The following is a 24,111-nucleotide window of genomic DNA, read 5'->3' as shown; positions in this document are numbered from 1 at the left end:
AAGAATGATGATCAACGCCTTATTGCCTACCTTGACACTCTCTCTTACCAGGAGGGAACTCCTCTATCACCTATCTACGAAGAAGACGCCTCCATAGAGGTCATCACGTCAAGTTCGGGAACCTATTATCTGGAGCGAGAAATCTTCACTCTCGTTGCTACACAAGAAGGCTAGGATGAAGAGCAACTAGAGAGAAATCTGAGGCATGAATGTCACTCAGATGACGTCTCGTAGGATGAGCTCACCGCCAACATTGTCGGAGAAGAAACTGAAGCTCAAAGAACTCGCGACGAGCAAAAAATGCTACAAGAGCAGAACGTCACCATTGCTTTACAGCTAACCTACCTATCATGAACTTGGACCACACATTTGAAAAAGTTCAATCACGTCAACACTGTACTCCTCTTGCCACTATCGCATCCATTGATCTTATTACCCGGCGATGCCACAAGAAAAGTACACTAGGCAACTGGCTGAACTGGCGGAGCGTGCGTACGAACAACTCGATTAGCAAAACCCAATACATTCAGTTCTGCATACCCCATCCCAGGACGGCAGTAGCCATAGCCGCACTCCATCTAGACCAAGTCAAATCGGAGGTGCTAGAGCAAGCCAAGCTGGAGTAGAGGGTAGTCAGGAGGGACCCTCAGGAGGCCATGGCCACCATGAGACCAACCCACAGCCTGAAGGCCTAGTATGGGATCTTCATCACAAGATTAATGCCAGTTGCGACGCCCGTACAATCATTGACAGATGCGATCGCGAGCGCGAACAAGAAGTCAGTACCAAGGAGAGGATTCTAACGGGTTCCCCACCTTCTCAAGACGAGTCAGGAGGAGAGTTCTACCTGAAAAATTCAAACCTCCGGGTATCACCAAGTATGATGGCAAGTAGGATCCAGTCCAATGGCTGCGGTGCTACTCACTGTCAGTGCAGACAATAGGAGGGAACGACGACACCAAGGTCATCTACTTCCTCATTTGCATGGAGGCAGCGCCACTCACATGTGAAATGTCTCTTGACATCTTCCCACAGCATATTCTTTTGTGTATCCGAGAGCGCGTATGGATTAGTTCTTTTGCCCTTCCATTCCTTGATGCTGATGGGCACGTTGTCCCTTACGATTGCTCCGATCTGACTCACGTACTTCTTTGCTACTTTTTCGGGAGCAATCGGCCTGCCCTCTTTTGTGACTTCCGTGATAACAAGTCTCCTATCCATCACCCTTGTACGACCACGGGGCTTCATACATTTCATTGATTCAGAGGGATAACAGTTCAAGATTCATTAATTAGTACATAGTAATAACGAATAAGAGATTATAGATGGGATAAAACAATGGAAATTATATATACCTCGCCGGAACCTTCCGCCACAGTAAGGTTTTGCTGGGGCTCAAGCTCTTCATTGCCATCGCCAAAGCCTTCCACCACGGCAAGGTTTTGCTGGAGCTCAAGCTCTTCATTGTCACAGCCGGACATGTTGAGGAACATGTCCGCCTGGGTACCCTCTTCATCAGTGTAGGTTATGGGAAGGTTGGAGCCACTAGCATCACCAGCAATAATCCGCTCTATTAGATACCTTGAGGTCTCATCGTCTGCCATCTCAACTACTTTAAACACACAAGAAATCGTAGTTATAAGTACGTTATACATGAAATCATAGAACAACCATGGAAAAAAACAAACTAATTGAAACGTACACATGAAACCATACATGACAGTCTTGAATCATAGAACAACCATGAAATAGGCAGCTCACAAGAAATGAAACTTACATGAAATCATAGTTACATGTACGTTAAGGTATATACATAAAATCATAGAATAACATGAAACCATACATGACGGTCTTGGATGAATCCCACCAAATTTGAAGTGTTTATACAAATTTCTACAAAATTTGAAGTATATATACAAATTTCTACTAATTTATTAGAATTTCTAGAAAATTTCTACTAATTCCTACTAATTTTAACAATTTCTACCAAATTTCTTCTAATTTTTAAGAATTTCTACTAAATTTCTACAAATTTCTAGTAATTTGTAAGAATTTCTACAAATTTATACAAATTTCTACTAATTATACTAAATATATACAATATTAGACTAAGCATTTATACTATATAAGTGTTTGGCATTTCTACAAATTTCTACTAATTTTCAAATCATTTATAATAAAACATAGTAATTTCTACAAGTTATACTAAATGTATACAAAATTATAATAAGCATCTGAGCTCAATAATACTAATTTCCTACTAATCATAGTAATTTCCGATTGAGTTTCAACTAACAATGGTAAATTCCTATTGATTTCTTACTAATCTACTAATTTTCTACAAATTTCTATTGATTTTCTAACTAAAAAATAAAAAAGGGCCATTGCGTCAGTAAGGGCCGTACGTGCATTCGTTAGGCAGTGGCGACTGGGGCAGGAGGCCGTACGGCGGCTGGAGCGATAAGACGGCGGCGGCCGGGGGTGGCGGAGTGGCAATGTGCAGGACGAGGAGGCCGGGGCGGCGGACGCCGGTGGAGGTGGGGATGGAGCGAGGTGGCGGCAACGAGGGCGGAGGCCGGCAGCGACGACGGGGACGGAGGCGGCGACGAGGGCAGAGGCAGCGACGAGGCGGCGCGACAGAGGCGGTGGTGGCGAGCTCGAGGGGATGCGATGGAGGAGGTGGCGGTCTGGGCGTGGACGAGGCGGCCGGGGCAGCAGGACAACGGCGGCCGAGGTGACAGGCGACAAGGAGAACGGCGGCCGGCGAGGGAGGCGGACGGGCGGCGACGGAGCAGGCGGACGGGCGCGGATCTTGGCGGTGGTGAAAAATTTGCCCAAGTGTTGAAGGGTGGGTAGAAGACTACAATTACTCTTATCCCCCGCATCTTTTATCCGGGCTGGTAATTGAACCCGGGACTAAAGGCACTTTTTGTCTCGGGTGCCAACAGCAACCGAGACAAAAGGCACTCCCTTTTATCCCGGTTCCAGTTTGCAACTGGGATAATAGGGTACGTTCCCGGCGGGAATCGAAAACTGCCCTTTTATCCCGGTTACAGTTTGCAACCGGGATAAAAGGGGGGCCTTTTGTCCCATTGCTGTTGGCACTCGGGACAAAAGGGACTTCCCATTTTTCATCTCCTGCCTGTATTTTGGAAATGGATTTTATTTATGTTTTCATTGGATTTCAGGATGCAAAAATAAAAAACTTTACATATTTTGAACATGCAAAATATATTAAATTAGCAAGTATATTGACAATAAGTGTGAATGAGTCATTAATTCTATACCGGTTCTTTTAGCTTCTAAAATAATTATTTTACTGCATCGCTATCATCAAGAAATTATTCGATTAAATAATTTCAACGTGCGAAAAATTCAATTTATGTATGTGGTTAATATTGTTCATGTTTATCTAATAAATCATCACCTCAACTAATTTAATCACACATGAAATCATACATACGTTAAATTAAAAATTGTATCAAGTAGTACATAAAGGTGAAGCAAATTTAGTGCATTACAATATAACGTTATAAAATTTCTTCTTCATGAAAGTTCCATGATCATGATCGTGGCATAAGTATGGAGCCTCTTCTTTGGATAGCAAGATGCTTGGGTCAACTTCAACAGCGAATGGAGGCATGCCATCAAACTGATCATAATCATCTGATTGGTCTGTTTTATCCTCGACTCCCACAATTTTTCTTTTACCTGGAAGAACTATGTGGCGCTTTGGCTCTCATGGCTCTTCTGGATTTCTCTTGGGTTTGCTAGACATGTCCTTCAAATAGAAAACTTGATGCACATCATTGGCAAGTACGAATGGTTCATCACTGTATCCAGTCTTGCTTAGGTCCACTATTGTCATTCCATACTGATATTTGGGTATGACAGTTAGCTTCACCCAATTGCAAAGAAATAGAGAGATGTAGAGCGGTCCGTATTCGAGTTCCCATATCTCCTGTATGAAACCATAATATGACTCTTGCTATTATTTATGTCTATGCCATCTATGCAGACACTACTATTCTGGTTCATGCTTTTCTGGTCTTGGGCTCTCGTGTAAAATGTATAACCATTTATCTCGTAGCCTTGGAATTTCATAATTGTGCTAGCAGGTCCCCTGGTTAACCAAGCGAGCTGTGGATGAATCTCAGAGTTACCCATAAGTTGTTGGCGCAACCAGGAGGGAAAAGTTTCCATGTGATGACGTGTAAGCCAAGCATCGGATTTCGTCGAGTTTTTGGAAACTACCATCTGCCTGTGCTGCTCTATTTACGGAGCCACAAAGGATGACTGTTGCAGAACAGTGTAGTGTGCCTTGTCGAACAAGTCAGTATCATTGCTCAAACTTGATTTTCCTTCGAAGGGTGCCCATTCCCCGTAGCCTCCCCTCGTGGCATGAAGTTGGAACCCCAATTGAGTCAATTGAGTCAATAAAATCAACACAAAACTCAATCACCTCCTCTGTTCCATATCCCTTGGCGATGCTTCCTTCTGGACCGGCACTACCATCTATTTAGCTTCATATGTTGTGGACGGCAATTCATTATTCTCAGGAAGAATCTTCTTGACAATTTTAAACATCCCCTGAAATGCCTTATCGGACACACCATTTTTTGTCTTCCATTACACAAATTCTAGTGTGGTACCCAGTTTTTTATAGCCCTGCTAGCAATCTAGGTACAACAATTTTTGGTGATCATCTATCATGCGCTACAACTTTGTTGCTTCCTTTTTAGTTTCGCAATCTCTGTGTGTTTCGCAATCTCTGTGTGCATCTCGTAGCACCTCACCAAGGTCATCAATAGGATCATTTTCTGCAAACTCATCTTCATCAGCCTCGCCCATTGTAGTATCTACAAAAGCTTGGCCTGCAGCCCAGTTCGGAATGTTGTCATCATCCTCCTCCTCTTCACTGCCTTCCATTACAACCCCTCTTTCGCCGTGCTTGGTCCAAACCAAATAGTTAGGCATTAAACCGTATCTAAACAAGTGGCTATGAATAGTCCCCCAGGAATCCTTTGAATAGTCCTTCTTGTTACTGTATTGGAAGCATAGACAACATACGAACCCATTCTCTGACTTGTTCGCTTTGGCCACTTTGAGAAAATAATGCAAGCCATCAATAAACACATTGCTCCGTCTGTCCGCATTAGACATCCATTGCCGGTCCATCTGCATCGTATTACACATGAAAATGGATTACACTTGAAAATGGATTACGCATGAAAATGGATTACAATTTTTTTTCCTTTTTTTATACGATTTACAACTTATCTACATGCTATTCATTATTGAAAGCATGTCAAACTTTGTAGTGCAAATAATGTTGAAAGTTTAGATATAGATAGAAATACACATATTTAAATTTTAGATCCAAACAACATGATACACTATGACAAGCCATCCACTGAGTATTATCTAGGAGGACTTTAAGCATCCTTGGGCAGCGAAGACGAAGGTTCTGCTGACCCAGCCTCATCCTGTGGTTTATTTGTACCTCCTGCAACGGTAGTACTAAGTGGACGTGAAACACTTATGGTGGAGCATAATGACCACTAAAAGGAGGTTCCTGACCCGCCGCAGCAGCATTTTCATGATGTCTTTGCAAAAAATGAAGCATTGCTTTCTCCCACGTGCTCATTTTCTTCGACTTATCATGAGAGCCAACTATAGTTTTCCCCTTGCCGCGAGAGGAATGACGATCGCCCCCACCATAACCACTACCTCTAGCAACAGAAGCCATCTCTATGTACAAAAATTCATACCTTAGCACTGCAGAACTTGTTGAAATTGAAGATTGTGTTCATCTCGACAAGCATGTTCTCCACTGGGCAGCACCGTACTTCGCAATGGAAGAGCTTCGATTCTACGAGAAAGGGGACACGATCTTCCACGATGTCCGTTGCCGCTCTTACTCGTAGAATCGGAGCTCCTCCTTGACATCCATTACTGCTCGATGGAGAACATGCTTATCGAGATAAACACGGTATGTAAGTTCAACAAGTACGGATTTGAAAAACCATATTGAATTTGACAAGATAAACCGTCTAGATAAGGGTAGCATCGTTCTTAAACCGTTGCAAGGATACATACTATATATGACACACATGACATACTAATTTTGTTCTCATAATTAATATTGAAATCCTCTCAATTCTACCTCACATTTACACTCCAATCTTCCTCACATTCTAGCAAATAAACTATCCATCTTCATTCTACACATAACTAATATGAATCGTATATAACAAGCAAACTATCTATCACATTCTAGCTCAAAAACATGTATAAATACAAACCATCTTCATTCTCCCTCTTTCTAACAAACAAACTCATTTTTGTCCCTCTCTAAAGCATAAATCAAAGCATAACAAGAGGATGAAGTAGCTAACCTTCACAACACTTTGGATGAGTGAAATTCCCATGGAAATTAGGGAAAAAAATTCGGGCAACACCTCCCTTGCTTCGGCGCCACCGAAATGAGGAAAGCTCTTTATCTTTGTGGAGTGGACTGGCTCGGGTTGGAGGAGGAAGAAAGGCCTCTATCTTGGGATTTAATGGGGAGTGAGTTTTTATCCCGGTTAAAAACTCCAACCGGGACATAAAGGAACACCTTTTGTCTCGGTTGAAATTTACTCCTGGTTGGTAATTCCAACCGGGACAAAAGGGTCACCCTAGGAACACCTTTTGTCCCGGTTGAAATTTACTCCTAGTTGGTAAGTAATTTACTCCTAGGATAAAAAGTTTAGTCCCGGTTGGCTACCCTTTTGTCCCGGTTGGAGGCTCCAACCGGGATAAAAGGGGCACGCCACCGACGCCTGGACTCTGGCCGTTACAACCGGGACTAAAGGCCCCCCTTTAGTCCTGGTTGCAAATACCAACCGGGAGTAAAGCTCCGCTCTATTTCAGCCTACCGTGGCGCGCCCTCTTTTATTCCGGACCAACTTTAAACCAGGACAAAAAGGGCATATCGAAGGTGAGTTCTCTACTAACGATTTGTAACATACAACTTTGTGCTCCTATGAAGAGTGTGTCACAGTAACTATGTTTTCCAGTAGTATCACAATATGGAAAAATATATAGATACTCCATGCATGTAGCAATGTCAAGTAAAAATATTTATATAGTAATCTATGCATATATTTAGTACGCAACTAGCTACTACACATATTTAGTACGTAACTATCTGCTTACACATTCTACATAAGTTGCTAATTAATAAAAGTAACATATGCATTATAGATCTAGTTTTACAAATCTAGCTATGAGAAACATAATGATGCAATTGGAATTAAAAACGAACGATCTAAAGGTCCACGGGTTCACAACTTTTATGTACTATCAACTTATAAAGAATTTGTTCCTTATCCAATCTAGGGGAACATGTTTCACATTTTGGGCCGTCACGGTTCAGATTAGTATGATATTTTAAAGAAATGAAAAAAAAATAAAAAAACACATGAACCATGATAGCCCAAAATGTTCGGCCACCGTGCGAGTGGCACCTTTGGGCATGAGCCTAACGCGTTGGGTCATATCAGCCAGCATAATAAGTTTGTACTCTAAATCAACGGATATTCTATCTTCCGCTAGATTTTATTAAACATATTTTCGACTGTTATATTTGAATGTCTATAATTGCATTTGAACAGTAGGGCAAGTGGACCCGTGAGGCAGGAGGACAACACACTTCGCTTGGAGCAAGCATGCTGTGTAGGGTGTCCACGTGTCGCCAACCAAATGGAGGGAGCAGGTGGAAAGTTAAAGAAACTCCAAACTTTAAAAGGTCTTTTCTCTTAAACAATGTGTCTAATTTAAAATCCATTTAAACTATAATATTTGTTATAATTAATGCAACAAAATAAGATCTAGTATACTATCTAAAATTTTTATTTTATTGTTTCAACATTTTTGAGCTGCTTCAACATTTTGAACATACTACTTTAACATTTTCATAAAAAAATGTTGATCTAGTTTATCCGAATTATTGAACTGAGTTTGAGAAAATGTCGAATCAAATATTTGGAACTGTTGACTATATTAGTTTTAATATTTTAAAAATACTATACCACAGACTATATAAAATAACTAGGTAGATGGGCTCGCTATACTAGTGATGGCGTGCGGACGCCGGAGCAGGATCCGAGGGAACCCCCTTTGAGATTCAGCTGGGGCTGAACACGATGATCCTTTAGAACCACCATAGGTGGTGAGCATACAGATTTTTTACTTAGGTGCAGGCATAATAGCTCAATGTTGTTGTCGCTTGAACGAGGGATTACAAGGAGGGAGATGTACAGGAGCCCCTCCTCCCACCCCACCCCCACCCCCAATCGAGGACTCTGGAGAGCCCACCCTTTACCTAATTAAACAAAGGAGCTACTATTATTAGTCTTAGTTTTATGTGTGGATGTGTGTTTGTCTTATCTTACTACTATTACCGCCCATGGGACCGAGTCGGGTGGCAGGCGTGTCCCGCCGTTCATTGAAGCGATCAGTTACCCTTCAGTTCAGCCTCACCGTCGTGGCGTCTGCGTGCCCACGACTATGGGGACCCTGGTTCGAATTCCCATGACGCCGACAGCTCCACCATCCATAAATTTGTACTTGATGAGTGTCCAAGAATATTTTAAGTCATCATACAGCTATATCCAGTAACTGGAGGTATTATATTCATAGAAACATGATAATAATTTGATGGTTACGAATACAATAGCTGACGCATAATATTTGGTTCAAGAGTTGTAACATATAAAAAAATAGTAGAAGCTATAGTGTACATGGTTGCTTTGTCTTCCTTCTTGTTTGTTGTATCCAGCTAAAGTCTTCTTCTACGTGTCTTTTGAGTTGGAAAGAAAAATAATAAGGTGAAAACATCACCATGACATAAATTTATATTTACTGTACTCCCTCCAGTCCAAAATAAGTTATTTTTAACCTTTTTTTTAGTCTAAGTATCTTAAGTTTGATCAAATTTATACAATAAAATACTAATATTCATGATACCAAATAAATACCATTAATTTCTTCATTAAATATATTTTTATAGTATATTTATTTGGTGCACTAAACCTTTGTGATCCTCTCTATAATTTTAGTCAAACATAAAACGGTTTGACTCTCCAAAAAAATTAGAATGATTTATAATTTGGAATGGATGGAGTAGTATATTGTTAAGTTAAATGGAGTTGTACTTTGTAAGAGTACAAAACAGTGGGTGTTATTATAGCATTTTATTATTTCTCGTGGCGAAAGAGACAATATATGAAATAATAATATTAAAATGTTGCGAACCGTAACTCAGCTGGTACCTTGTAATGGAATTTTCCATCAAGGTTTGAGTCCTCGATTTATTACTAGTGCTCATATTTTTTAGATTTATTATAGGATTTAACCGACACTATTTTTCAGTGGCAAGTGACATGCCCGTTAATAGCGAGACACCAATGATAACTTCGTTAATCTCGAGGATTTGACAGCTCTAACTTTCAGAGGTGCTCATAGGGATAGGGTTGCATGCCTATATTTATAGAGTTAAGTGTGCATGTGTTTATGTGAAGGTCCGTATGTACTGTATCCGTTATTTATTAGTATGTAAATTATTCGATGCAGGACACTGTGGTTGTGCAGCAAATATAGTATTTAATATTAAACGGAAGAGAATCAAATTGGAGGAAGAGGACTCGTCTAGATAAGTCGTTCTAGGTTGGGAACTGATTTTTTTTTCCTGCAGCTACATCCACATTATATGAAGGGCATTCCAGTCTTTACCTCACCTGTCAGTGTCTACATAAAGAAGATTCCAGTGTTTAGCCTACCTGTTAGTGTCTTAAAAAATTGCTACAGTATCCGGACCTTTACCATTCGCCTAGGCTAGCAGCTTAATAAGTCCCTATTTCACACTCATATAATAAGTGGTTCCTTTCTTAACCCTAAAAAGTTTTTTCTTTTTCATTTGACACTCCGGTTGATTCCGTCAGTTAACTCGGGTGAACAGTGATCCTAGATATTTCCACCCTATTTTACTAAACAAAACGACATCCAAATCACCTATAAAATTTATGAAACTTTTTTAATGATATAATAGATAGAGATGAACTCATTTTATAAATATATATATATATATCATTTAAAATCTTAAAACTCAAATTCACCAAAATAGGCTACTTTTAAAGATTATGTGATTTTTTAGAGTATAAAAATACTTTCCAAAAATTACGTAAAATATCCAATATTCCTAACACATGATAAATTAATTTATAAAATAATTATCCATAATAAGTTACATAGATAAATATTAAGTTATTTAATAAAAAATATATTAAAGACTGAAAATTTTATCACTGAGTATGACCACCATCCAGCGATTCGACTTTCGCTGGCGCCGTTCCACCTGCCGCCATCTGTCGAGCTTCTGTGCCATGCGCGGCGTCTCTGCCTCCTGCCCTCCGATTTGTCGAGAAGCGGTGTGCCGCGACCGTCTTCCAACCTGGGAAGCCAGGCGCCGTCCTACCTACTTCCCTCACAATATTGTCTTGCCTCCTGGATTTGGATCGAATGTCGCATGTCAGATAGGAGTACCATACCTTCAAGTCACCAACACACTCAAAAAGCACGGGAGACGTCTTGTGGACGACCAAAATTGCAGGTCGGGAAAATCGGTAAGATCAATTTGGGTGATGTTGTCAAAATAAATTGAACTTCACTATTGTGTAGATCTCATCGATATGATCAAAATGCATATGTAGAACGTCCGATTCAAAGTTCAGATGACAAAATTATGACCTCGCAAATATCTGCAGCCAAGCGAACCGATCCGATCGGTTTTAGCATATAGAGTCTGAATACGAGTTGTATTTGGCACGAGATTTGTAACGGTTTCGACTCCTAGTGGGCAAGACCCCCCTCCTTATAAATATAAATGGGCACGGCCGATTGAGGATACATATTTAATCGATCAAAAATACATCTTCTATCTTTTTTATCTCTTCTCTTGCCCTAACTTTTTCGATCTATTACTTGATGTTCCTCCTTTGTCTACGACGATTGAGGGCGCTCTATGTTGCCAGCCAACCCCAAAGCAACCCTAAAGCAACCCTAAAGCAACCCTAAGTGTGTTTGCCCCGGGATGGACGACGGGTCCCTCCCGGGCGAGCGCTTGTTGGTCTATCCTCAGGCTACCCTAGCAAACCAGTCCGACCGGTCTATGCAGAGGTGCTGCAAGAAGCTCCTTCGCGCGATGCACATGATGTGTTCAAGTATTTGGCGTGACCTCTTTCAACGTCAACACATCCTCTTCTACACAAACGTCTAGAAACATGTGAGGCGTACTCTACTACACAAACCTCTACAAATCTCGATGCAATAAACAGGACCACACAACAATAATAGAACGCCCCGAGTAATCAACCTGTTTTCCAAGTACATTCTCGCAGTCTCATGAAACCTCCTCTCTTTACCCTCATTTACATCCGACTTTATTGTGATCATCCCTTATCGGTCGCCTGCGGAACCCCTTGTCGGTTGCCCGCGAAACCCACAGAATTGTATCAACAGCTTCATGTACCAATTTTTCCAGACATATTACTAAGGCCCGGTCTGGATACTCCTTGCTAAAGTTTAGCACGTATCACATCAGATGTTTGGATGCTAATTAAGAGTATTAAATATAGGCTAATTACAAAACTAATTGCACAGATGGAGTCTAATTCGCGAGATAAATCTATTAAGCCTAATTAGTTCATGATTTGATAATGTGGTGCTACAGTAACCATTTGCTAATGATGAATTAATTAGGCTTAATAGATTCGTCCGCGAATTAGCACAGGATTCTACAATTAGTTTTATAATTAGCTCATATTTAGTCCTTCTTATTAGCATCCAAACATCCAATGTGACACTGCTAAAGTTTAGCATATAGTATCCAAACACCCCTCTAATATTAATTCAGGTCTCGCGAGTCCCCACCCCTGCTCCTCTGCCCACAACGTCCGTTCACGTCTGAGCTAGCTCATCTCTGATCGATTAAACACAAAGATTTGTCGCGGCGGTCGTCTCCAAAATTATCTATTGATCATGGACCGCCAGGGCGTCGTGACTCACGAGGAGACGGAACCTGCAGCCTGACGTAACCGCAATTTACTGGTAAATGACACCGGCGCTCGTGGTCCTCCATTCTTCGAACTCCTGAGAAGAGGTAGGCACGATCGTCATCCACAAATTAGTGTGTGGCCCCGCTGATCCGCTGCTAATTTTAATTAGCGCGAAGACCACCGAACTTTCTACAAATGGGGCGTACGTGACCTTTTCTCATCGGCTGGTATTGGTGATCCACTAGCCCTTTTGCAGCATATTTTGGGTATGAGGGGCTAGGGAGATTGATTTGTCTGCAAGACATGAGGATCGGAAGATTTTATTTGATATCATGTGGCAGGCATATAGTCAAACTCATCTATTTCTTAATTGCAATGTTCTGGTCGATGCTTGAGTATTTTCCAACTCCGATCACTAAAAAACGACATTTGATGCATGTCTACTAAGCACATATATCTTTGAAAGCTGTTTTGTCATATAATCTGTTTTAAAATATATGAAATTTTGGATATGAACTAACTTGTCGTAAAAACGTTTTAGAAACAGAGAGGAAGTATTATGCAAAGGAGTAATCGTCGTGGTTATTTTTATTTAAAATCACAATAAAATTTTAGATTTACTACATTATGGAAGTTTTCTTAAACACAAATTCAATGACACTATGTACATATAGATCTAAATAGTTTATTTTATCAAATTATTTGTCAAATGTAAAGACATCGTACATTTACATGCATATTAAGAACTCCTATGGCAGATTTTTCTAGGTCTTTAGGTCGTATCCAAAGAATAAATAAAAAAATAAATTTTGAAAGTACGTGAAGTTACAAAAGAACAATTGTACTCGCGCTATGAACAGTACTCTCTCCGTCCTAAATTTTCAAATGTATAGATGTATGTATACATCTAAATATAGTATATATATAGATGCATACAAATATCATGAACTAAAAAGATAAAAAATCTATAATTTAAAACGGTGTAGATTCCATTTCTACAAGTGACTAAACCGTGACCCGGATCCGCCGGTAAGCATGTAACGAGAGGCCGATGTCGGCATACCACGAGAAACTCAAGTAACACGTGAAACCATGGGCGCGCGTAGGCAGGGGCAGTCCGGACAACAGTTCCAATCAAGCAAGCGCTGCGGCGGCCGGCCGATCGATCTCGGCGAGAGCTACCGCTACTCCGCTAGCCAGCCTAGCTCGGCTTCGATGGGAAACCGGGAAAGGGCAGGGGAAAAAAGAAATGGAGCCGACGGCCCGCGCCGCTCGCGATACAGTTGGGACTTAGGGAGTGGTGCGCGTGGAAACAGATTCGCCAGGATCAGCGGCGCCCCGAGGCACGGCGAAACCGTCCTGCTCGCCGTTGTCCCATCCTCTGGATAGCTGGGGAGCGACGGGAGGCAACGATGCGCCACCAGAATCTGATTGCTGTCTCCGTGTGTGACTGCCACCTTCGATTCTGCGCGTGCCGTTGGTTGTGTAGGTGCGGCTGCACTGTACCTTTCACGGCGATTTGCCGCATGTGCTGGTTTTAGCGGGCGGCCGATTTGCTTCCGTTCTCGACTGCCGTTACGTTACGCACCACACTCCGTTCCCACCCAAGAAACCTCTGTTTCAGCTTTCAGGGTGTGTTGCAAGCTTACAACAATCTACTCCTCTCATCCTAGACTAGACTGTAGGTCGCTTTGGTACATCTAGATTCATAATCTTTACTATATATTTACACATATTTAGACATAGTGCATATCTAAATAGATAGCAAAACCTATGAATCTAAAAATACCAAAACGATTTATAATTTGGGATGGTGGAAGTATCTTGTTAGCACGTGAAACATGTACTCTATCAGTAGGTATATCAGTAAATAATCATTATGTATTGCTATATCAGTAACTAAGAGCGGATCTAGCACCGGGCTGGATGGAGCTCGAGCTCCTCCTATCGTTGCTAGAATCATGGAGCTCCTCCTAAGTTCTAAGATCCCTATAAGTTTACATCCATTGAAACTTGAAATAAGGGACTAGAGGTAGAAGATGATTGGGAAGAATTTCTTCTAACATTTCTTTCTAAATCCGCCACTGTCAGTAGCTGTATATAATGCCCACGTGTTTTTCATGGCTGAGTTATTAGTACCCGGTTTAAACTTTTAAGTCTATGAAAAGCACTTCAATTAATACTCTCTTTTTTATCACGCCTGAAAACACTTCAACAAATATCTACCGGTTCATAAAGTATACTTGAAAATTACACGAGATAAAATGATTTTATAGCTGCAAACATGAACCAATTATATCAGTACTGAAAATGGTTCGGATCATCTTCGTTTTATTTTTCTCTCTAAGCATCCACAATCATTTGTGACAGAAAATGGTGCCGAAAAAGAAAAGTTTCGAATGTTGAAGGCTCAAAAACACAAAGATGAGACCTAGCAATTCTCCGATCAAATAATTCCTTTCTTTGTAGTGTAGATATGAGTAGTTTTAAGAATATGCATCATGATGAAGTGCGTTCTAGTGTTGTTTGTTCATTCAACGACACATGCAAGATATACACCATTGTCGCAAGAATATATTAGTTGCATTTCCTTCTGCATTTATCTTCTTGGTGATAACTAGTCAGTGTGTTTAAAACTATTACAGTTTAGACAAAAAAAAGGATAGCTAGGGCCTAAAAATGTATTTCGAAGGTATAACAAATTTTACTACTCCATCTATCTCAAATTACTGCTCGTTTTAGCTTTTCTAAATACATAACTATTGATATACACCTAAGATATGTTGCAAAAGTTATGTATCAAAAAATAAAATGGTTAGTAATTTGGGATGGAGGGAGTATTAACTATCAAATAATTTAAAGTTATAATAGTTAAAGATAAATTTAGAATACGGTGAATGGGTGATAATAAGAGTCAAACCCCAAAAAGATGATAAAAAGGTCACAACTCTGAAACACGAAAAAGGAAATGAAAGCTCCTCTGATTTTGTTAGGCAAATCTATTGTTCTTTTTCTTGACCTGCAGACAACTTCTATGGAAACTTCTGGACATTCTCAAGAAACTTTGACGCTTTCCACACTAGTAGAGAACTTTGACGCTTTTGTCTCGGATGAATTTGGACCTGGGATTAAATAATTAGTCTCGGTTGGTAGCTCCAACTAGGACTATAAGAAACTAGTTGGAGCCACCAATTGGGGATTATCTACCTCTCCAACTCCTCTCTCTCTGTCCCCCCTGTCTAGTGACCCGCGCCCACCCTTATCTCTTAGCGACCTGCGCTCGGCCCTCTCCCCCCTCTCTCTCCTTATCTCCTAGCGCTCCTCTCCTTCTCCCTCAGCTCCCTTCCTTCCTGCCTCCTCTCCCTCTGCTCCCTCCCTCCCTCGCCCGCCCATGCCGCACCACCCTCGCCCGTGGGGAGGAGGAGGCCAGGGAGGCGGGGAGGGAGGGATGGAGCAGAGGGAGGGCAGGCGGCGTGGCGCGGGTGGGCAAGGGTGCTGCGGGCCCTGCACGGGCGGAGCGGCACCACTGCGGTGCCGGTGGGTGCGAGCTCGGTGCGGAGCGGGTGGAGCGGCGCTGGTGGGCAGATGTCCTTGAGGTGTTACAACGAGGTCAGGCGTACGAGCTTTGGGCGGAGGCGAGATTTTTGGGTCATGAATCGAATTGCTTGGTTTTGAGTTCATATTGATAAGTTCTTTGCAGGACGCGGGGCAAAGTGATGCGGGGCGGAGCGGCGCCGGCGGGCGCCGGCGGAGCGGAGCGGATTTATAACATCCCGTATTTTTACGAGCTGTTAATATTTGCAAAAAAATAAGGATTTCAAAAAAATTATTGTGGTGTGAAAATTTCCCAACAATAAGAGTGTCTTCATCTAATCTCTCCTAAAATTCCTAGAATAATTTGATTAAAATTGAATACCTAGGTTGAATAAATGTTAGTGTGCCATTAGGATTTTATTTGGTCTTCATTTGGATTTTTAAATTGAGTGAATTCAAATTTGAATGCTGAATTCAAATTTGAATTAAACCTAACTAACCCATCTACCTAACCTGGCCGTGCGCCAAAACCTCACTACGTGGCCCATCCAACCATCCGGCCCACCAGCGCCTCCCCTCTTCCTTTCTTGACTGCCGGCCCACTCCGCCCGTGAGGCCCACCAGGCCGCTAGCCTGTGCTACCCGGCAGACTGCCTAGGCCACCTGGTCACCCGGCCTGCCTAAGCCAATCGCTCCACCGTGCAGGTGGCCAGGCCAAAGGCCTGATAGGCTGGCCCAAGACTGCTACGCGCTAGCCTGCTTCCTCCCCCACTCCATGCCGCTACCACTACCACCCCGGCCCCATGCGTTAGCTTGGGAACCCTATTCACCTTTCTTCTCCCTCGCGCCTCACGCGCGCCGCACGCGAGAGAGGACAGAGACAGCTGCCCGCGCCACTGACGCCGCGCCGCTCCTCGCTTTTGTGCTGGCCCATCTATATTGCCGCCACATTGCTCACCCTGCATCCCCGCCGTCCACGACCGTCCGAACCCTAGAACCCCGGGCTATAAAAGCTTCGCGCCGGCCACCTCCCGGTCCGAGCCATAAATTGGAGTTTTCCTCCGCTCGCCGTCCGTCTTGGAGGGGAAAGGAGGAGGAGAGGGTGCCAGAGAAGGAAGAGAAATGGGAGAGGGAGAAGGGGGCCGCCGGGGAAAAGAAGGAGGACGCCGTGCCCGGAGCTTCACCACCACCTTCACCACGCCACCACCGTTGCCTCCGCTCCGCCACACCACCGCGTCGTCTACACCACCGTCGCTCTGAATCCTAGTGAGCCACACACCGCCCGCTCTGCTCCCTTGTCCTCCCGCACTGTAGCCTAGGCCTAAACACGACGAATGCCGCTGGGGAGATGCGCGCCGTGGGTGCGATCACCGTGCACCACGCGCGACATCGCCCATGGGCGCGTGCGCCACGCCGCGGCCGGGGCGTGACCCCGAGCCCACGCGCCGCAACCTTGCCACTGCTTTGCGCCGCCTCTGTGAGTGCCGGCCTTCGCGCGGTGCCATATTGTAGGTGCTGCCACCGCTCACCGCCGAAAACTGCCGCACGCCGCGGCCAAGGCTCGGCCTTGGCCCGCGCGTGCGTATGGCGGTTGTTAGGGCCCAAAGGTGAGGCCTTTAGGTCATCCGGAGTCGCCGCTGTGCCACCTTGAGGAAAGCTGCCACCTTTCACCACCGACTGCTGGAGAAAGCGCCGCCCAGCCGTGCGTCGCTGCCGCGAATTGCCTCTGAGGCAAAACACTAAGCATGTGACGTGCAACGCCTCACCAGCCATTAGGAGAGGAGCCACATGGGCCATAGAAGATCCTATGGACCGGATCTGTGGCGTCGGCCATGTCAGCACCACGTGGCACGCCACCTCACCTTTAGCGCCGGCCTGTAGACGCCTATAGCCCACTTCTAGCCCTTACATGGACGTTGACTCAACCCACTGTATAGCTAGCTACAGCCGCCACCTAGGTTTAACAGGTAGCCTAGAGCTGGCCTAAAGTTAACCTCTAGCTACCCTATAGCTAGCAGGGTGCCACGTCAGCCCATGGGCCCACTGGCCGTTGAAGCGTTGATTGGGTCAACGCTGACATCATCAGGGCCCCCTGATGATGTTAGTAAGATGCGTGGCACGCTCTAGTGCTACCACATGTCACGCCTGTGATTTTCCTATTTTCGTGAATTATTTAAAAATCCAGAAATTGATTTTAACTTCAAAAATTCATAACTAATTCATGTTAACTCCAAAAATTATGAAACCAGTTTTAGAATTTTTCTAAAATCATGAAGAACATGATAGACTGGTCCTTGTGCTTGTTTGGGTCTTCTTTGGATCTCTTTCGGTTCTTCCATGCAAATAGGCCCCTAGTAATTATAATAAATGCGAAACTAGGAGCTGCCAAGGACTCGGAGCTGGAGCCATTCAAGGACCACTACAAGGAGGAAGACTACTCAGGTTCATGCCCATTCAATTTAAATACCCATTAGGCATTGCTAATAATATGCTAGCGCTTTATTTCCTCGCATTATGATGATGAACCATGCATAGCCTATTTTTATGCCTTAAATCCTTGTGTAACCTACTACCGTACTACTTATATATACTATGTGCGATGCTTGCATGTGTATGGGATATTGTGAATAGGATTCTTGGCGTGAGTGGGGTTAAAACTAGCAGGAGAAGGTGTTTTGGGATATTTGACGGGGGTGAGCTTTACACAACCCAATTTTTGGATTGGGGGATTGGGGTTCATTCTCATATGTTCCCGATTTGGTACTTGTTGCGAGTACATGGTTGAGGAGCATAGGAGTTGGAGGTGATACCTGTAATGGGTACTATTGCGGTCCATGTTGTGGAGTCGCTTTGTGGAAGTCAGGAGCTCACCCCAGTCTGAAATCGAATGAGTCGCCATGCTTCACAGGAATATGTTAAACGTGCATGCCACTCGCCGAATTATGGGTTTAAGCTCAGGTAGAGACTGGCAAGTGCAGTACCATACCTGCCGTTGGATAGAGTATCAGTGTAGGGGGGAGAGGTGTTGACCTATGGCCCCTTGATTTGCTTTTGCTCCCGATTGGCCTCGGTGGGAGTGCTTCACAGTTCTGGGGTGGTCCGCTGCGGGGGATTGCATCCGAGCCCGGTTGTAGGATGGTATCGTAACTCCTAGATTCTTCGCTCACTAGGGTGTTGTTCTCTCGGTCGACGAACCATTTGGGCTCACTTCGAGATGGGTCCAGGTGAACACGCTCTACAGAGTTAAAACTATACGTATAGCCATGTCCTTGGTCATGGACAACCCTGTGACATCACGACTCTCCACTGCTTTGGGATTCTCTACCTCCCCCTTTTAGCTACATGTGTGTGATGTGAGCCGCAACTGCAGTTGGGAAGAGGAGAAGTTGCTCCCTTCTGCCTTTAGGATCCAGGTGTAGTTGTTGAGAGGCGAAGGGAGAGAGTCTTCACCTCGACCCTAATCTGGAGTTAGGATATTGGTGACAGGGACCCTGTTGAGGCAGGTGGGCCCGAAGTGCTGAGAGATTGGGATGATGGATATGTAGTTTATCTTTATGCTTGCTGCTGCTTAGGAAACCCAAGCCTATTCGTTGACTACTTTTTGACCCTTAGCAATAGACCACTTAAAGCTTGCATACGGACAGTGACGTGGACCTGTCCCATTCCTTGGGGACAGTTCGTGAGTTTGCAGGTTACGAGTCTGACTTCAACAACAACTTTGATGGATGGTACGATTGAGGGTTGCGTGCTACGCTCAAGGATGCCTGTGGAGATCATCATGAAGATGGATGCACCGCCAGAAGCTAGTTACCGTTGCGTTGGTTTTATTTGTGTCGATTAGCCCAAGGGGCATGTATCAGATCGTACTCTCATATTATGGGCTGTAATAAATAAATAAATATGATTATCGTGGTATGGATGTGATATTTATGCTAAAATGAGTTCTGTATGTGATAGGTACTGATCCAGGGACTATCACGAAAATACAGGGAGTCGGGTTTTCAGAAATGAAAACCCGGTTTGTTTCAGGAGTGGGTGGAGCGGGCTTTTTTTATTATTATTTTTGAAACTTTTTAGTCTCGGTTGGAAATACCAACCGAGACTAAAGGAGGGCCTTTACCCCTACCAACCGGAACTAAAGGTCGTTTTCCACCGGTGCCAACAAATATTTGCGTCACTATTAGTAGTTCATGAAAGATTATCTTTTATGCACTCAATTAACGTCGACTAACTTACATTAAGTTATATCTGACTATTTTCACTTTTCGGTACTATTGATGAGCTGCTTCATATAAAAAAACCTCTCTCTCCTCCATATTAAAAATCATACGTGAAATTTTATGAGTCCATTTACGTATACTTAGTATACTTGCCCCTATTTATCATTGAAAATTTTTACCATTAATGGTTCTTCTTTAACAATTTGCAGCCCTCGGAGTGGCAAGTTTTGCCACCGGCCCTGACCCACCATCTATGCGCACAAAGTGGAATAGTAGCAAAGCTTCACGCTCGATCTATTCCATGCGGAATATAATGCCTACAGCTGAGAACTGAGATAAACATCAGGCTCTGGGAAAAAAATGATTGCCACAATTGAGTTTGCGTGGAAAAATTATGCTACTCGCTGTGGTAAGAGCAAACGGTGAACATGACGATGCAAATCTTCACATTTGGAGTAGCATCAGTGTTTTCGAGAATAATGTTGAAGGTCAGTAATCGACAGCATCTTCCGATCCTGCTTCCACATCGGCACAATCCGCCAAGCTTGGTTTAGCTTTTGCACGAAACACCTAGAAGTCCTGGTCATTCTGCAGTGGCCAATGTCCACACCACCCACCGCTATAAAACCCACCCTTCCGTCCGTCAGCCTCGTCATCCAGGGCAACTCGCACGGTTGCAAGTTGCCGTCAAACTAACCGAACTGCCCGACGCAAGCAAAGCCCCACGGCAACGAGAGTAGAAAATACCAGCAGGAAAAAAGCGCACACGCTTCTACCAGATACCCGCACCACAAGGCAACGACCTCGCTTGCCATGGGCCTCTCCAGCGGCCTCCACGACGTCTCCGGCTCGGCGCCCCTGCCGCTGCTCCTCCTGGGGTCCCTCGCCTCCGCGCTCGCGTCCCTCTTCTCCGTCGTCAGCTCCCCTAGCGCAGGCGCCAGCGCGAACACAACTGCCGCGCCCCCCACCGCCTCCGTCCGTTTCTCCGGCCTCGACGCGCTCGTGGCGCTGGCGGACTATCTCGCGGCATCTTATGTCTCTACCGCGGATGGGGCCACCGCGGCGGCAGCCGGCGACTGCACGGTGTGTCTGTCGGCTATCGCGGTGGGTGAGCGCGTGCGCACGCTCGCGTGCCGGCACTCCTTCCACGCCGCCTGCCTTGACGGTTGGTTCGACCAGAGCAGCCTCTCCTGCCCGCTCTGCCGCGCCGGACCTGCCGAGCGAGATGACCACGCTGGGTGCCGCGCCGGCGAGGATGCCGTCTCGTGGTTCGCCCGTTTCTGACCACAATGGGGAAATTAGAACAGTAGTGCAGATACAAAGGGCTTTCTTCTTCTTTCGTACTTGCTCTTCTAGTATGCTTGCATAATGTTATACTGCTGATGATGCTGCCCGATACTGAGGATCACCAACAACTCATGTAACTGGGTGGGCCTCGGTGTGGCAGGCGAGCAAGGCGCGTCGTGAGTCCACCCAGCCCGCCGAGGAGTGAGGATTCCCCGTGTGCGTGTATCTCGACCGGAGTGGGCTAAGGCGCGTGAGTCTACCCAGTACGCCCGCCCGTTTCGATTACTTCCGCTTCAATAAAACGGCCCTGTTTCGGTTACAGGATCCATCCAGCCCACACCTGTAAAGTTCTATCACGAACCCAAATAAAAACCAGAAACCACAACTTGTCCCAACATATTACCTCGCCGCTGTCGCTGCTGCAGATGACTCAAGACCGCCCCTCGCCGGCGGCGTCCTACGATTACACTGCCACCATCAACGTCTCCGATGAACACCTGAGTCCCCCGTTATCACCTTCCATATCCTTTGACTCTGCTTCCGAATCCGATGCTTCCACCTCCTCGATGGTCTTGGACGGCTCCTCCGATCCGAACCTTTCGTTTCCAAGAAACCCGCCCCTCCCCTTGCGCTCGTGGCCAGCCTCCGACAAGATCGTGCTTCTCGCTGCCTGTGCTAGTGGTATGTTAGATTTCCTCCAAAATTTCTATGGAACAAGCCATCCCATAGGAATTTCATAGGATTGGTACACTACTATAGAACTGATCTTCCATCTAGGATTTTTTATCCCGATTGACTTTGGACCTGGGACTAAAGTATCTTTAATCTCGGGTCAAAAATGAGGCATTGAAGGCCGCTGACGGGAGGGACTTTAGTCCTGGTTGTAAAGACCAACCAGGACTAAAGCCCCCCTTTTAGTCCCGGTTATAACAACTACAAAATATCGCACCGACGCTGTTCCCTTTTGTCCTGGTTGAAAATTCCAAACGGGACAAAAGATCCCCCTTTTATCCCGGTTGGTAATTCCAACAAGGACAAAAGGTGGTGGGGGGCTTTTATTCTAGTTGAAATCTCCAACCAGAACTGAAGCTTGTCGCCTATAAATTCGACCAGCCTGAGAGCTCTTCTTCCTCCCCAGCCCAAGCCACTCCACTAGAGACTGAGAGTTTCTTCCTCCTCTCCATGGCGAGCAAGCAACCTTAGGGGAGGTGCTGCCTGAATTTTTTTCTCGTTCCCGTGGAGATTTCACTCATCCAAGGTGTTGTACAGGTCAGCTACATCATCCTCCCTTCATTTATTGTTATTATACTTTGTTTTGCTTTAGAGATAGAGAAAAATGAGTTTTTTAGAATGAGAGAGAATGGAGAAAATTTTTATTTATACATGTTTTTAAGCTAGAATTTGATGGATAGCTTCGTATTAGTTAAAAGAACTTGATCAATATTAGGTATAGGAAAAAAAGAGTAAATGTGTTTTTAATATTGAGTCATTGCAATAAAATAAAGGTAAATAAATTGGATGCGTAAGAAATAGAATTTGGTCATTGCTACAATTTTTCATGTCACTGTAATTTAACAATAATTGTATTTCTTTGACCAATAATTTATTTATCTCATGTTCATTGCAAGAACTAAATATTATAAACACACTTACTCTATTTTTCCTCCTACCTAATATTGATCAAGTTTTTTATATAATATGAAGCCCTATGTTCATTTTCCACGTAATACGATGCAGATGGACCGACAATCGATGTACCACCTCCGCTCCTCTAATCCTAGAGAAAAGTGTCTGCACATGGCATGAATGTGTTTACACTATTCTCTGCACATAACTCAACTTTGTACGAAGTCTACGAGAGTCACCTCTACAATAGAAAAGCTTCGAGTTCACAAACTCGGGTTGAAAACCATAAAATAATCTTGAAGGCGTATTCCAAACGCCTGTTCGAGCCTAATTCTCATAATAAAAGTACGCTGGCTAAATATGTTCTTCAGGCAGAGATTTGTTCACTGACCTTGACCTAGCGGCTTTTGGTTGGTTTTGGCTTGCCTCCATGGACCATGCTTAGTGTACAAATCTTTTGCCTGGACGGGCTATTGTGTGTGTGCCACCATACATCTACTATGGGAATGTGGCATTTGCTCCAAAATATGTTTGGATAATTATTTGAAGATTCCTTTATGATATTCAGCTTGAGTATGTGGACTCAAAGATCTTCTGTTGTACCATTATTTTCTGGTATTGGATATATGGAGGTGACTCTCAATAGATTTCGTAGAAGATTGAGTTATGTGCAGAGATGGCTTGGAGTGCGAACATTCTACTATGTTGTACCATTATTTTAGGATAATTGACTATGTGAAGTCCACTATGGAGCATCCGTAAGCTTTAGTGTATATATATATATTTATTGTTTTGTTCCAAAATTCAAACATTTTTCTATTTGTCGACCTAGTGCATGTTATGAATGTTGATTGGTGTAATTTTCATGCTAATTGTTTTTATCTTTATGAAGGTTGATTGGTGTAGATTATGAATATTGATCAAGTTCTTTATGTAATACGAAGATCTATGTCCATTTCTCACATAATAATTTATTTATCTAATGTTCTTTGCAAAGACTGAATATTATAAACACATTTACTCTATTTTTTCCTACCTAATATTGATCAAGTTATTTATCTAATACGAAGACGTTTGTCCGTTCCTCACATAATAATTCATTTATCTAATATTTTTTGCAAGGACTAAATATTATAAACACATTTGCTCTATTTTTTCTCCTACCAAATACAAAGATCTATGTCCATTTCTCATGTAATAATTTATTTATCTAATATTTTTTGCAAGTATATTTAGTCTATTTTTTCCCCTACCTAATATTGATCAACTTCTTTATTTAATACGAAGACCTATATCCATTTCTCACATAATACGATGCAGCTGGACCGGCAATGGATGTATATCCA

The 24,111-nt window shown here is 43.6% G+C and overlaps 1 protein-coding gene across 1 annotated transcript; it reads left to right on the top strand.

The window, feature by feature from the left end:
* The first annotated feature begins 20,665 nt into the window (after positions 1–20,665).
* LOC117853514 (E3 ubiquitin-protein ligase RHA2A) lies at positions 20,666–21,136 on the top strand. The gene has a single exon (XM_034735850.1). It carries the CDS (start codon positions 20,666–20,668, stop codon positions 21,134–21,136), a length of 471 nt encoding a protein of 156 aa, XP_034591741.1.
* Positions 21,137–24,111: the final 2,975 nt, after the last annotated feature.

The sequence above is a fragment of the Setaria viridis genome, chromosome 4 (assembly GCF_005286985.2).
Source record: "Setaria viridis chromosome 4, Setaria_viridis_v4.0, whole genome shotgun sequence".
Classification (NCBI taxonomy): Eukaryota; Viridiplantae; Streptophyta; class Magnoliopsida; order Poales; family Poaceae; genus Setaria; species Setaria viridis.
The sequence above is the reverse complement of the archived record's forward strand: the minus strand, read 5'-3'. Positions and strand labels throughout refer to the sequence as shown.